This window comes from Tachysurus fulvidraco, chromosome 24 (genome assembly GCF_022655615.1).
Source record: "Tachysurus fulvidraco isolate hzauxx_2018 chromosome 24, HZAU_PFXX_2.0, whole genome shotgun sequence".
Classification (NCBI taxonomy): Eukaryota; Metazoa; Chordata; class Actinopteri; order Siluriformes; family Bagridae; genus Tachysurus; species Tachysurus fulvidraco.
Window position 1 is genome coordinate 9822356 of NC_062541.1, and position 16694 is coordinate 9839049.

Below are 16694 nucleotides of genomic sequence, written 5' to 3' on the forward strand. Positions count from 1 at the left end.
AATCAGTTACTTATAGAATAACTATCTTTAGGTTAAATGCAAATATAGCCATGGAGGGAGTTTAAAGCAAAGAACAGAACAACACTGTGTGGGTGGCACAACAATGGTGTTCACTGATTGGTTTTTGGGAAATGGGATTAAAAAATACAAAAAGTGCAATCAACATTTTTTCAAGAAAATCTTTATTGACGTTGTATCAATACTATCAAGTATGTATAAACTGACAAAACCTTCAGTCAAAGGAGTGCATTCAACAGATAATGTCTTCTGCACAGCATCAATGCAACAGATAAAACATAAACTCCTATAGTCTGATACATGGTACAATAAAAAAGTGAAAGAAATAATAGTGAAAAATCATTTCTTAAGCAACAATAGTACGCTAACTACAAGGTAACGTATTTATGTTGTTAAATAGGTTAATAATAATAAAATAATTAATACACACATACATACAATTAATTAATCATATGTTTTGTTTCTTGTCAATCTGTCAATATGCTTAAATACACCTTCATGAAATTCATGTGCAAATGGGACCAACTATTTGTATTTATTAAAACAACAAAAAACCCTTACAGACATTATCATTATCATTATCATTATTATTATTATTATTATTATTATTATTATTATTATTATTATTATTATTGTTGTTGTTGTTGTTGTTGTTGTTGTTGTTGTTTTTCAAAGGACTCTGAAGGAAACAAAATTGAAATAAAATCTGTAATTTAAACAGACATTAAGAAGCAGGATTGACAATATTGAAAACCAAAACTTTACATACATGTTTAAAAATGGAAATATGCATCTTATGCTTTAAGTATCTAAAAAGTAGACATACGCTGCTGAGAAAATGCTGATAGACCACACTGGTATATTTAGCAGTATATGTAGTAACCCAAATAAATTATGATAATTTTAATAATATTGATTTTTATTTTTTGCTTCTTTTCAGTTTTTATTTCATTTATTTATTTTGCATATTTATTTCTGTTACTTATTATTGCTCTGCTCTGATTCAATCTAGACATCTTAAGATTGAAGTATGATAGACAAACTTTGCTTCAATATAGTACTGCCCTGCTTTATGAGAAACTCTGCTGTATTTACTGTATTCTTGTGAAAAAAGTGGTGGCTAATGTATAAAATTGTTTTGTACATGAAATGTTTTCAAAGGCAAGATGATGTATAAATTATGCCTTCCTGAAAATGTTGTTTATTTTATGACAGGCAATTATTGTCTTCCACTTTAGCAATTTTTCTTTTTTATTATGAGTCAATCTAAAGCATAGCAAGATTGAAAATAGTTAATTTTAACTGACAACTTTAATGCATTTTTGATAGTATAATATACATCAATAGCCGTTACTGCACCACAGTTAAAGCAACTTACAAGCCTGTAAGTGTTTAATTATCTTTTGCTTTTATGCAAGTATATAAAAAAAGTAATAATTGTGTGACTCTTGCATCAGCTGTATAATCAATTTGTTTAAAAGCCATTCAAACTGATTATTAGATAAACACTTTTAATGTCTTGTTTTGATGTTTTAATTTTTGTTTATTGTTTAATGTTTATTATATATATCTTAATATTTTATAATTCTGATATACTTATGAACTAATAATTGTCCCAATTTTATGAGAACAGAGAAAATATTGGCTGAAACATATAGACTACAAAATTTAGATGCTGATATGGCCTTAACTGAAAATCCCATTGTAATGTCTTATTTCATTTCACAGTAGTCTGGATCATTTCCTGCATTCATAACTGACACTGAACCAGTCAATGCTATAGTATGGCAACAGTTTATTCACATGTTACATTTAATTTGGTAAATGTGAAAAATGGCACGTCATGACTTAGAAATAAATTTAATATTCCAAAGAATAGAAATGACAGGCTAGGTGGCTAAACAGCATCTGTTGCAGAAAGATAATTCACTTAATAACACTCAGTAGCCACCATGTCTGATTCCTTGTATACTAGCACACAAGAATTATTTAATATTTTTAATACATGAACCCAGTGCATTAATTAAATCTGTTCATTTAATGTCTGTCTACAAAATACATGAACTGATTTAAATGTAGTTTTAAGTTTTAAATGTTAGTATAGTTGGGAAGTTAGAAATAATTTGAAAATTTATCACTTGTTGATTACTTGACACATCAAACACATAGCTATCTAATAGTGAAGATGAGTAGTGTTTAAAAAGTACATAATTGATAAATTGGATAATTGCCAATATCATGCTATTTCTTTTAAATGGACTATCTTGAATATCAGAATAGATATTATTGAGAATTGAAAGAAGTGAAAGACTCGTTTACATACAGTATGCTATACAAGCAATCATATGTTAATGGGCAAACAATTAACTGTTGGTTATTTGCTGAAATGTAATCATAAAATATATGCTAGCATTATAGAGAGAGAGAGAGAGATAATAATCATGATGTCATTAGTATTGTTACACATCAGAAGCTCAGTTTGCATTCAAAGTAAACATTTTGAATTGTCAAGTAAAGGCTTAAACTTCAAGAATACGAACAATAGTTACAATCAAATCACAAAGAGTAGCAATGAATGGTATCATGTATGACTGTAGACAAAAAAAATAAAAAATTGTTTTAATTTAGTCACTTAGAAACACCAGGCTAGCACAGATAAAATTAAGATTTTCTTATTTTTACAAATAATTTGAGAAATATAAAACTGACTGTTATTTAAAAGGGGGTAAAAGAGAAAGTTCAAATTAAATGTGACTGCGGTCAGGGGAACACACTCCCCCAGAGTCAAAAAGATGGAGTTGAATTAGCCATTTTGGCATAGTGTGCAGTCACATGGCTAAAACGGTTACTTACGCATTGTCTGATTCCAATCAACAGTAAGATCAAGTACATGAATAACAACAACAATATTAATACAACAGTTATAATAACATACTATATGCAGAAGAAATCAAACACACTTAATGTAAAACCATAAGAAATTCAGACATTTTAAAGCACTAAAACACAAACAGCATAAAGTTTCCATGTCCTACTTTTATCTTGGTTTTTCTGTTTTCCAGTCTTTTCTGTTTTTTGTTGTTATAGGCATTTCTACTGTGACTGCAGACTACTAGAATTTGAATGATGTGTAAGATGGCCTGTTATGTTGGACACAGTAGGAAGCCTGAGAAGGATGAATGAATGTACTCAGTGGAGTAGAGCCCATTTGCTTGGTCAGATGGCATTTGTACCCAAACCTGGTCATTTTCTTTTAGCTCCAAGACTGCACTTCCTGATGCCTGGTCCATATATCCCTTCTTGTATTCATCATATGTGTATGTGGCAGGCACATTGTTTCTGTATAGTGCCACCCATAGGCTGGTTCCCTTTACATGAACATGGTAAGAAAAGTAGTAAACTCCAGGCATTGGGCTGGTGAAGATGCCAGTGGTTGGGTTATAAGCATTCAGCCCATTGTAAAGAGTCCTGTCAAATTTAATAGGCATACCAGATGGTGGAAAGGGTGTTGTGAGTATAGCAGTGAAAGCAGGAGCTGCAGTAGCAGAAAGTTCGATTCTATATTGTGGTTTTCCATTTTGACCTGGTACTGTTTCTCCACCAACATCAGGCCCTGACACTGCCACTTTGGTATCTCCATTAGAAGGACCAGGTGGGCCGGGTGGGCCAGGTGGGCCTGGAAGGCCTCGGGGGCCATTTAGTCCACTAGGTCCTGGTTTTCCTGGTGGTCCCTGTGGACCTGGTTTTCCCTCCTCCCCATTCTTACCATTTCCTGGGGCTCCTGGTGGGCCTTGCTCTCCTTTCAATCCTGGAATACCCTGTGGTCCCATATGGCCTGTGGGCCCTGGTATCCCAGGAATTCCTGCTATACCACGTGATCCTGGGGACCCTGAAAGGCCATTTTCTCCTTTGGGACCTTGAGGCCCAATCAGTCCAGGATTACCAGGCAAACCAATGTGCCCAGCATCACCTTTTGGACCCGGTTTTCCAGTGGCTCCACTTGGTCCAGGAAACCCTTTATCCCCCGGGAGGCCAGGTTTACCTGCCAACCCACTGGGACCCTGATCTCCTTTGATTCCAGGCAAGCCAGGAGGCCCTTGCAGACCACTGTCTCCCTTCAGACCAGGCAAGCCATGTTTTCCTGGAAGACCCATTGGACCTGGTACACCTGAAGGTCCTGGCTGCCCAGTTGGCCCTGTAGCCCCTGGTAAACCTCCTGTTCCAGGTTCCCCTTTATCACCATGAGGTCCTGGTAATCCACCAAGACCTCTGTCTCCTTTCTGTCCTGCAAGACCAGGTTTGCCATAACCTGGAGCTCCAGGAAACCCATTAGCACCCCTTGGACCTGGTTCACCTTTTGGTCCAATTTGACCAGGTCTACCAGGTACACCATCCAAGCCGGGTTTTCCCAATCCACTTATTCCAGGTGGCCCTTGTGGTCCTATAGACCCTGGTTTCCCCGGAAGACCTTGGTCTCCTGGAAGCCCCTGGTCTCCTTTTAGTCCAGAAGGACCAGGTGGCCCATTCAGCCCAGGCTTGCCCAAACCTGGATTACCTGGAGGTCCAGGAGGTCCCTGAATACCATTAAGTCCCCTGGGGCCTGGTAAACCTGGATTGCCATTGCCATTTTCCCCCTTGACTCCTTGCTCACCAGGTAAACCACGAACACCTTTTGGTCCTGGTTCACCCCTAGATCCTGGTTGGCCCCGAACGCCAGGAAGCCCAGGTTTTCCATTTAATGAGAGACCTGCAGGACCAGGTGATCCTGGTTGCCCTGATAATCCACGTGGCCCAGGCTCACCTTGAAGTCCCTTGTCACCATCTTTGCCTGGTGGTCCTTTGGGCCCGACTTTTCCTGGCAGACCAGGTAGGCCTGGTTTTCCAATTCCTGGCAACCCTGCTGGCCCCTGGGGTCCTACCTGACCATTTAGACCTGGTTTTCCTATTCCAGGTTTCCCAGGCAATCCTGGGGTGCCGGGTGGTCCCCTTGGTCCTGGTTTCCCTTGTGGGCCTGGCTCCCCTTTTACTTCCATTGCAGGTGGATACTCTAGGAAAGAAAATGCAAATACATTTTTGCAGAAATTGCTGAACTCAAAGAAATACAAACCCATTCCATTTTGTACAGAATTAGTAACGGAACAGAATAATAATAACACTGTGAGTTTTTGTCATTCCCAATAAATATAGATATCTTACATTTTGGCATTGCAAAACTTTTATACTTTCAATATTTGCTAAATTGCATTGATTATATTGTCAAATTTATTTTATTAAACTCTATCAAATAAATTCAACACTATAAAATGTTCATGCATGCCAGTTGTGGCTAATCGAGCATGGTGGCAATATAAATAAACAGCAAAACAGGCATATTCGGCTGCTTGCAGTGCATGTTTTTTCTTATCCAGTTTATGTTCCCAATTCTCTTGTTTGTTTTCTGATGTGCATGTGATTAACTGATTTGATTTGTGTTCTCTTTGATGTCCTAGCTGATGTAACTGGCTAGTTTGCTATTGTCAGCTATGTGTACCAGTGTTGTGGTGGGGCTTTTGGCTATGTTTATAAAAAGCAGTATATACAATTTTTAATACCTTTTCACCAAGTAAACTACAGAACTCTTAAAGTCAACTGAGAAATACAGTTGTCTTGTACAGTGTCACTAATGTGAAAATCATTGATGCACAGAATTACTGGTTCCTTGCCTACAGGCAAAGGCATATTCTGTTTATTCCTTGTGTGTTATTTGTATCCTCCACTAGATGGTAGTACATGCATTAGCCTACTACAGTCACACTGGCCTTATAGATAAGTTCAAGGCTCTGAAATTGTTTTGCTTTTCTGAATTGGCAAATCACCAAGTGTCTGCCACCTACACCCAGGTATTTGATTCAAAATAAGACATATATATTTTTAAGATTTATAAAGAATTATAATTTTTTTAAGTGAACAGTGTTACAGAGTTTTATACCAATTCTTAGACAATCAAGAACAAAAACACAAGTGTATCCAGTTACACTCTTCAGTTTCACACCCTCTGGTGGCAACACCCAAGGGTAAAATGCTAAAATAGAAGGCTTCTCCTTTAGAGACTGCTCTAGGTAGAACTGATTAAAGAACCCTCCAGGAAAACATTTGCATTAAGGAATAGAATCCACACACACTAATAATGTGGGTAAGAGCTTAAAGCTGCTGACTTGTTTTTTTGTAGGTTTCCAAAGCTTGATCACTCAAGCCTATATCAGATCCATTGGAACAAACATCTGAAGGCCACAATGTATGAGATATTTATACAAGCTATTTTTACCCCATTCATATTTCCAGTAATCATATTTGCATCCAAACACTATCCCCTATTTTATAAAATCTTTAAAATATAAGGGAAATTCCAGTAATTTAATAACATATGAGAGTTAATAGGTTCATAATATATGTTGTCAAGATCTGGAATGCTTGAAGTATCTCCTTCTTCTATTTATTTATTTGACATGGGAGAGCACTATCAAAACACAAAATGGACCTAAGGAGATGGAAAGTATTCTGACCTACCAGGGAGGCTATTTTGCTAAATTGTCCAGACATATAAAAATCATATAAAATCACCATGTCTGTCAGGAGCTCAGGACTGTAAACATTACACCATTCTCTCACCCTCTAACTAATTGTGAAATAGATACTACCTTTTTTTCTTTTTTCGTTTTAGTAAAGAAAGAAGTGCCTGTCCTGGCTTTCTCATCATATCCTGGCTCCCTCAGTCTTTCACCATGCTTTCTGACACTATTTCCTTCCCCTCCTTTCCCTCCTTTGTTATCCTCCCAGGACTGAAGTAAACGCACCTGTGAAATACTGCTCCAAAGGGAGTTAACTTGAACCTTCTCAATCCCTCTCTAGCCTTTGCTTTTCCTCTTATCCCCCTCTGATACTTTCACAATGCTCCTCATAAATCACAGAGGTGAGAGGAGACACTAAACAACAACCTGTTCCTGTCCTCTCATTGTTCATCTTTGCTACTCCCTTCGTCTGACACACTTTTGGCTCTTCATCCTGACCACTCACTGCCTAGAGAGAGTCTAATTCTCAGACTAAAAACACAGAGATTATGTTGTGTGTCCATGTGTGATACTTCCATTCGAGAAATTGCCTATGTGGCATTCTTATAGGTTTAAAGGAAACACTTTTAAATCTTCAGTTTATAAGTCAAATTACTTTAGTTTTATTGGCTTAATTTTATGTTACAGTGAATCACTTAAAGGTCTTGCAATTGGCTAGTATAATTTATCTTTGCTACTCATTTTTAAGCATTCATCAAAGGAAATGGGATGCCTACAAATTTGGCTTTAGTCCTATAGTGACAATAATACTAGGACATATTAATCTTATATATTTTAGATGCATATATTTATATGTATGCAATTAATGTGCTTTGTTCAATTAGATAGCAATGCTTACCAAGATACTGACCCTTCCCCTCTCTGAAAGGAGGGCCGACTGGACCCTTCATCATAGGCTGCATGTACTTCATCTGGGGCATAGGGGCATAGCCACCACATAGAGCATTACCCCCCAACATCAGCAGCAGCACACATATGGATACCAGTGTCATTGTCTTCTTTGCTCAGAATCTCCAAACTGTGGAAAGAAAAACAGAATAAAAATAAGTTAATATACATTAACATATATTTTGCACTTATTTTTGTAATATTTGGTATGATAAATTATACTTGTATGAGGTTTAAAAAAAAATCAGAACTCAGAAAAATATCAGAAATTCTGAATTATTTACTATTATTTACTATGTTTATGATCAGAGGCACATAAGTTGATCGACTATCACAGACTGGTATATGTCAAAGTTTAGTAACTTTAAACAAGTCCGGTGAAATGCATTTATCATTACTAAAAGCCAGATGTGCCAAATAGCTTAAATCACACCAGATTAATTGTGGTAGGCTTAATACATTTAGCAAACTTAATACAAAAGTAAATGTTAAAAATTCCACTCCAAAATCTTTTTCAGAGTCCATATTTGTATTGAATTAATTGGCAAGTTTGGTTAAGTCCTAAACCCACCAGATGTAGAGCTAGTAGCTTGAGAGACACTCTGTAACATTGCCAAACATAAACCATTTTCGCTACAGAGTCTTCAAAGGTAACAGCTACCTTATAACTGAGCTCTGACTAAGTAACATTGCTTATTGTACAGCATGAAGGTATCGTTCTGCATGGTTGTTCTGCATGGATAACTGGGTAGGTAGTTCAGTTTTGTGCTAGCATGAAAAAAAGGGTTGGGTTTAGTGGTCTTGACTGTTCGTTTAGCTTGTTTGTCATTTCTGGTAACAGTCTGTTTCAGGCTGTACCTGTTTACTTTAATTTGTGGAAGTCATTTTTAAATAATTTGATCCTCATGTACATCATACCTTTTCATAAGCCTACATTTCATCATGCCACTGGGTGGGAGCAGACAGGTAGTGAAATTAAATTAAATTTGGAATATCAAGGATTTGAGGCTAGGTTCACTGTGCTTTTATATTGTTATACTCTTATACACTGTACTCTAATACTAATGCCCTGATCTACCCTCCACATATGTATAGTTTCTTTAGACACTCTAGTCAAGCATTAATATTATCCTTGGACTCATCTTTTCCTCTTGTCCCAATGGTTTCCAGACGTTTTCCCTTCTGGTCAAACAGACCTGTACTTTTATTGAATGTGACAAGCACTCCGGAAATCAAAATGTCTCCCAGCTCTCCACATCAGTACTGCAGAATGTACTTTCAGAATGAGGAGGTCCTGCTGGACAGAACAAAGGCACTGCTCATAGGAGCAGTTAAAAAATCTTGTCTGATAGAATCATGGACATACAGTGCATGGTTTCAATGGTTTATGGGTTTCAGCTTGACCATGAATTTAAGTGTGGTTGTATTTGAATCTTGGATAGCCTTGTTTGGACACTGTACTAATCTGCTGCACTTCCTCATCTTTCTGCAGTTTGACAATGTGAATTATAAGTACAGTCATTCACTCAAAATGCAAAAATGCAAACAAAGCCTAAAGGTCAGCTAAATCACTGCCTGAGCTCGTTGAATAAATTCATGTGCAGTGCCTGGGCACTATTCGCTAATATAAAACAGATTAAATAATACAGCTTTTTTGTGGTAGTGCACACTGCAGTGTGTGTATCTAAAAGAAATAAACGAATATAAAATCTGTCCTGAATTTAATGCATGTCTGTCTTTTCCCTTTACACCCAAAGCTATAGACCTACAGTAACTGCTTGCTCTGAAGACATACAGAAGAAGACTCAGCCATGCCATGTTTTCCCACTCAACACGACTCCAAACAGGGCATTCTGTGCCTGTTTGCTTTGCCAAACTCACTGTGGTTCACTGGTTTTTGCCTCTTTTATCATTTTCATTTTTTATTATTATTATTTCTGGAATAGAGATGAAGGGTCTGTTTTCTCCCAGAGGAAATGGTTAGGCTGAAATTTCATGGTGAGGCCTCTTAGCGGTGTGCAATTTTTTTTGCCATGGTGAGCACATAGTTCTGTGGCTTGCCATCGGGTTTTACTGCCATGTAAAGAAGTGAAGCTCAGAAACCATGAGCGATATTCATGTCTGTGCTAGCATCTGTGTTAGCGCTTGTGAAAAAACATATGCTTCCTCTTAGCTCTCAAATGTAGCTGTTTCCCACTCCAGGAAAAACACAATCACAAAACAGACTGGGAAGGAAAGCACAGAGGCCAGAGAGAGAGGGAACAAGAGACACAGAAACAGAGAGAGGTGGTGGCAAATCAGTGTTTGGTGGTTAAATGCTTGGCTGAGGTTGCCTAGGGGGTGGTACTAATCCTAGTGGCTGTGGTTTTGTGGGGGGAGTAATTTAGATGTGTTTAACAGTGTACCCAATGTGGAGCAGGCGTCCTAACACTCTCGCGTTCAGAATCAGACATGACTTTTGTTCTCTAGGCCAGCACAATCTGTTTATCAAATATTTTTCTTGTAAAGGGCTGCAGACACAGTTAAATAGTCTCACGCAATCTGTCTGGCCAAGTGTTAACCCATGTATCTGCACGTATTCACACACTTTATGTTTACAATATATACTGAAACTGAGATCTTAAACATCCATATGCACACATTGATGGATGATTGCCAAACAACTAGCTAAGAGGAAGATAAAAGCCCAGAACCTCTGAGAAGCCAGGGCCATTCAAGACAATTAAAGGTATTCAACCAAGCCTAAAATGGACCAATCTGGCAGATGTCAGTGAATTTATTTAAAACAGATTTCTCCGAAAAAGGTCTCCTCCAAGAATTTATGGTAATAGCTGCCAAAATTTAAAACAGAAGGGAATATTTATTTTAGAAAAGGTTGGAAAATAAGGAAGCTTGCTACCAGCCCTTAATACACACTGTATGGCATACTTACATTGAATTAGCTCGGTTCTCTACCTATTCTCCTAACACATCATAATAATGTAAATCAATAAAGCAATAATAAAGTGAAGCCTTTACTGAAAGTTCTTTGGGAGACATTGAAACAGACATCAACTTGATAATTTACTTTTTTCTCTTATAATGACTGCAAAGCACTGGCTCCAAGGCCAATAGTGTAATCTCTAAAAACAACACAGCAGCTCAAGTGACAACCAAAACATCAAAACCCTACATGCCATAATTAAATACTCTCAGGGAAAAAGATCTTCTTTTCAACACCTTCGCACCATTCTAGGGCCCTTACCAAAGTTTATGGAGTGTGCACTACACTAAAACCCACAAAAAGCCTTGTGGACTATTGCCCTTCTCAGGTGGAGACACAGTACGCACCAAAGACACTAAAGATCTTCAGTCTTCCATTACAAACCAGAAAAGCAATGCAATTTTCCTCCATTCATATAGTAAAACATTTGTAATTAACACAGAGTGTGTGGGGTTAAGAAATGTGTGTATGTTTTTAAATGATGTGTTTTGAGGGTACGTATCTGACACTTTTTGAGTTGGAGGGAGAGAAGGAAAATGGGCATTTGGTTTTTAGAATCCTCTTTACAGCATAACGTTTGCACTAGTGACACCCCTCCCTTGTCCACCATCATCATTCAGTTGCTTATTTTTTAAACTACTGTTTGTGAACTGCCACTTACAACTCACCCAGAGAGCACCATTCAGATTTGAGCAAACATAAGCAAGCAATTATATCAGCAAAGCTTGTTTTCAGCACAGAATGCACTCACGTTTTGATGGAATGCCACATTAGAGGTGGCCCTAAACCAGCTCATGTGTTTAAATTGAAATGGAGGCCTGGCTAAATTGGTTCTCAGAGAATGTTTCTCAGGAAAAAGTGGCTTGACAAGCAGACCACAAAAGGGGGTCTATACTTTGCAGCCATCTCTCTGCTCGGCCGACATTTCACAGAATCATTAGAAATAAATTATCCGTTTAATGCTGCAGGAGCTTTCTGAGGCATGATGTAAGCTGTTTACACTCCTAGCACAGGTTTGGCCTTCAGTTTTCCATCCATCCCTTCATCCAAAGGGCTTCCAGCTCCCACAGGAGATTATGCAATGATCTTCAGCTAAGGCTCTTGTGAAGTGAAGTGACAGGCATGTTAATTTAATCACCCTACCTTTGCAGCTCCACCTCATCCAAACAGGACTTTTACATACTGAGAGCAAGGGAGGTTTGGTAAGAGGTGCACAAGATGTGGAAAATGTTTCCTTGATAATTCAGATGTGTTTCTCCTTTCTCTCTTTAAATGCTTGTTGAACCATAGCACATAATTAATCCTGCTTGTATTTTGTTCTTGGCTTCAAGAATGATGCTTGGGTCTGGTGTAGATGTAGATGTAGTAATACGGTTTACAGAAACATGCTTTCACAAACACACAGTTTACATCAGAATAACTTCATGAGGCTTTAGTTATGGGGACTTCAGAAGCTTAGGTATAATGGAGAAGTCAACTAACAAGATACTGTATAGGACGCTAGGGTATCCATAAAGATAAATATGTCGGAATATATGGGTATTACATTCCAGTTACAACAAGCTCAGAATACATAAGTTACAAGTTACATACCTCATGCATTGTGTGTGTGTGTGTGTGTCTGTGTGTGTGTGTGTGGGGTGTGTGTGTGTGTGTGTGTGGGTGTGTGTGTGTGTGTGTCCCAAATGAATGACAATTTCATACTCGCAATCACAAAATGGGATTTTTATATTGGTCTAGAGGACCCAGTATTAAAACTTGAGAAATCCAGCAGCTATTAGCCTATATGGCTTCTTGTTGCCTTTAGATATTGAAAATCTGCTCTTGTTATTCCCTGCTTGTATACATCTATTTGTATATATTTGGGGGGTAAGTGCTCTGCTAACAATAAGAGTTTTTTCTCTACAGTAAGTATAATCTAAGTATTACGCCTCAAAATCCCATCATGTGCAGCGATGAACTGACATCCATCCAGGGTGTTTTCCTGCCTAATGCCCAGTGTTTCTGGATCCCGTGGGACTCTGACTGGGATCAAGTGTTTACTGAAGATGAAATATAAATACATGAATAAATAAATGCACATATAGGCAGTGAAAAGGAACATCTCAAAGAGAATGTTAATATGAGTGCACATTGCTCTGGTGTTGAACTGGTTTTGGTGTCAGTGTGGTGGGATGTGTGGACAGAGTTCATTTCAGCTATGACAGCTATGTCTGGACAGGCTATAACATCTGGTCAAGCTCTGTGTTTCATTCTCTATCTCTCTGTAAGACCATCTGGTTCTCTCTCTCTCTCTCTCTCTCTCTCTCTCTCTCTCTCTCTCTCTCTCTCTCTCTCTCTAACACACACACACACACACACACACACACACACACACACACACACACACACACACACACACACACACACACACACACACACACACACACACACACACACACAATTACCTTTTATTGCCCTAGTGTCCTTTTAGTTAAAAAATATCTTTAAAAAATCCTTACATTGGATCACCCTCAGTGTCCCACAACAGTAAAATTGTCACATCATTTTGTGGACATTTGGCCACCATAAAGAGATTAGAACATTCCCTCTCACACCCAAACACACATATGCACATGTAAAGCATTGAGATACACAGTGAGCACTCTCCAGACATTACTTTTCAATCAAACTATTCCACATTTCACCTTCAGTCATGAGAAAAGACAATAAAAGCATTTTACTTAGGCAGTAAACATTTTTAGAGACAGATAAATGACTGTGGAAGGGAAGTTGGTAATCTCCTACTGAGATGAACTTTGTTTTTGGTATTTGTGGAGAAACATCATTAAAGCAGATGAAAATACAATCCAGGTGTTAACTTAAGACAAGACAGCTTAGCTCACAGGAAACCACAACAATTCTTTCCTATTTTGCAGAAAAAGTGGAAAAATTGTGTGTAAAAGAGCAATCAGAAACTGATGTCTGGGGTTCTTAATAATCCAGAAGCAACAAAGGGAATGAAGACAGAAAATTCCTAACAATTTAACCTCTTGTGCTTTGTTATAAACTTTGTCTTTTTATCCAGTAGACATGGTTTGCCAATGTTAGAGCAGAAGAACTCAAGTATCCTGCACAGAGACCCAACTCTGCTGAACACCTTGGGATGAATTTAAATGCTATCTGAACAGACCGTCTCATCCATCAGTAATTGATATCTCACTAATGCTGTTGTGGCTGAATGATGAAATCTTTACAGCCATGTTCCAGTGAAAAGCATTCCAAGATAAGTGGAGGCTTTTATTAAAAGGGCACTAAAACTGGAATAGGATGTTCAACAAATCCCCCATCATGCCACCTCATCCTACACACACACTAGCCCTGCACATTCTGTGGCAAATCCAGCATATAGACCTCTAACCACATCCATATTTCCCCTCAAAATTCAGAATTTAATCAAAAACCATCCCATTTTATTCAAATTCATTGGTCCAGTTTCTAAACTATAGCAAATGCTTGAAATAAAGAATCAAGACTGAAAATGTTAATAAACTAGATAGGGGCAAGATATTAAACAGTTGTTGTTATATGCAAGATTACTACTTTTTTCTTTAATGTATAAGTATAACAGACTCAGCTGGGTTTTCTTGCATGACCTCAGTGCTGGCTGTACTTCGCTCAGATGGTCTATGGAGTGTGTTGTCTGTCGGTCTTTCCTGAGACTCAGACACAATATGATCCTCCTGTCCTTTCCTGCCTCCCGATTAACAAGCTCTGTTTTTCCCCTTATGCCTCTATCATTTTCTTCCCTTTTCTTTTACTAAATGAATTTTTGAAGTAGCACTAGCTAGATTGCCTCTAACCCTCGCTTTTCATTCTGTTCTCTCTCCTCCAAGCATCCCAATAGAGCCCACCCATGCCGACCTTACCACAGCAGATTGCCTGTGTGAAAGCTCCTATTGTGGGCTGCCAAGGCCTGATGAAGCAGAGGCCCATTTTCTGCTCATGTCTGGGCCTTTAAACGCTGACTCGTGCTGGCTGCTCATCGTGCACATTTTCCTCGGGTGTTAAAGGAAGGACAAAGACAAATGTCTAAGTTATGACAAATGTCAAAGACAAAGTTATCTGTATATAAGGACTGATGGATGGATGCAGGAGTGAAAGTAGGAAGTGTGTGGCTTTGGTACACAGATGTGCTGTTTAAAGAATATCATCAGCTGGATGCATTTTTTCTCTTTTGCCATGGCTTCAATCTGGAATGACAAATGGGTATCCTTATATGACCATGTGGGTGGTACTTGTCAGTGAAGTTAGACTTATATGCAATGTCAAGCTCCCTAGACAATTTAATAGAGAGTTAAATGCACATAACTTTGTATAATGTAGCTTTGGGGCCCCAGAAATATGCAAACTAAGATTACATTGGGATCCATGTAGCAGAGAGGTGTTAGATTTTATAAATCGATGCAGTATTCCAACCTGCCATGATTGTGAAAAACCCAAATAAACAATCGTTTGCAAAATGTAAAAATGATTGTGTTTTCTTTTACTGGGTGACATGGTGTCAATTCTTAGTTACTTTTACAATTAAACATGACATAAATCCTGTGAACAAAGATTAGTCTGTTTTCAGGGTAATACATTTTGTGCATGTTTTTTTTTATCTTTTTGTCTGCATGAGAGCAGACACAACCTTAGCCTTGACCAATCACCCAATGTAGGTTGATTAACCTTGTCAGTTAACTTTATGCTTAACTGTCTAAAAGGATTGTATTATTTATTTTAGAAAAGAGTCCTAAGTCCTAAAGCATCTTTTCTATAATGCCAGCTAGTCAGACCTAGCCATTGCACTTCTTGCTCTAAGCATTATATTTGTCAAGTATCTGACTGCAGTAGCCATTTTAAAGTTGCAAAATATAATTATAATCTTCTACCTCTACTTTTGGCTTTTCCCATTAGGGGTTGCCATCGCAAATCATCTGTTTCCACCTAACTCTATACTCTCGCACCAATTAACTTCATTTCCGCTTTCAACACATACATATATCAAAACTGACAATTCGCATGTTTAAGTTAACACGTTTTACACCGGATGCCTTTCCTGACGCAACCCTTTCTATTTATCGGGTTTGGGACCAGCACAGAAGTCACTGGCTTGCAACATCTGTGGCTAATTTGCAAAACATAATCATATTCATCAACTGAAAAAGCATTTTAGCACTGACTCAGTTATAGATACATCTTTTCAACACATATTTCTCATCTGAGCAAATTATTATTATTTGGGCCAAAACACATTATTAGTAAAAATATACTGCTCATTTAGCAAAGAAAAATATCCATATGTCTTAGCAAGATGCACTTATATTTGCACATATATCTGCACAAATTTTTTTTTTATTTGTAGAAAACCAATAAATCTATACAATTAAAGCCTAGATTTTGCAAACTTATGAAAAGGCCTAACGAGATCTTTGCATGTTTGTTGAAATGTAAAATATTTGTTGCCATATAATTGGACTCAGAAATAGGAAATCCTACTTTCTTTAATCTTCCCTAAGTTGGAAATTTTAAAACTAGCTGTGACCTTCAGTATTTTCCAGAAATTTCAGACACCTAAGTAAATGGTTAGGTTAAGGGGTTTATATTGTCATAACCTGGAAGTATTTTACAACATAGGCCTGAAGACAGAAATGCTTAGCATGGGTCTCTAGACCATGGAGTCTCCACCCTGAACCATTTCAGATATGTGCCATGACAAACACAGTCCTTTCTCTTCCTCTCTTGAACGGGCCAAGACACATGGTAATCCTCTGGAATATATTCACGACCTGGCTGTCAGCAAAATTTGTCCAAGCTCCTCAATAGGAATGGAGGTGAGTACGAAGGATTATAGTTTAATAAGATTCAGGAAATCTTTGTGAAATCCCCATGAACAGAATAAAAAAATCACAGTATTCAGACTGGAGACTGCAGGCTCAGTAAGAAAGCTGTACAGCCTAAGTTGAGGATTCAGCCTACAAGCTTGATCAGCCAGGATATCAACACACTGGCTTTAACAGACCAAAATGTCTTCTCATCACTGTCTCCTGAAATTATGTAAACGGAATTCAACATAATGCATAATGCTATCGTAACCATGCCTATGGTAACAGTATTAAGGCATGGCTTTACTTTTTCTACTCCCAAACCTCCCTATAATAGAATTCATGCAGGCT

At 37.9% G+C, this 16694-nt stretch overlaps 1 protein-coding gene across 2 annotated transcripts in view; it reads right to left on the reverse strand.

The window, feature by feature from the left end:
• Positions 1 to 211: 211 nt before the first annotated feature.
• The window catches only part of col8a2 (collagen, type VIII, alpha 2), a 37950-nt gene continuing 21467 nt past the window's right edge, over positions 212 to 16694 (reverse strand). Inside the window, exons 2-3 of one of the 2 annotated variants that reach the window (XM_047807967.1) lie at positions 7477 to 7644; positions 212 to 5065 (exon numbers count right to left, since the gene is read on the reverse strand). In XM_047807967.1, coding sequence (XP_047663923.1) covers positions 3162 to 5065; positions 7477 to 7618 — 2046 coding nt within the window. In that variant the 5' untranslated portion in view covers positions 7619 to 7644 and the 3' untranslated portion in view covers positions 212 to 3161. Of the gene's footprint in view, positions 5066 to 7464; positions 7645 to 16694 lie in introns of both variants that reach the window. The other variant, XM_027175628.2, reaches the window with a different exon arrangement.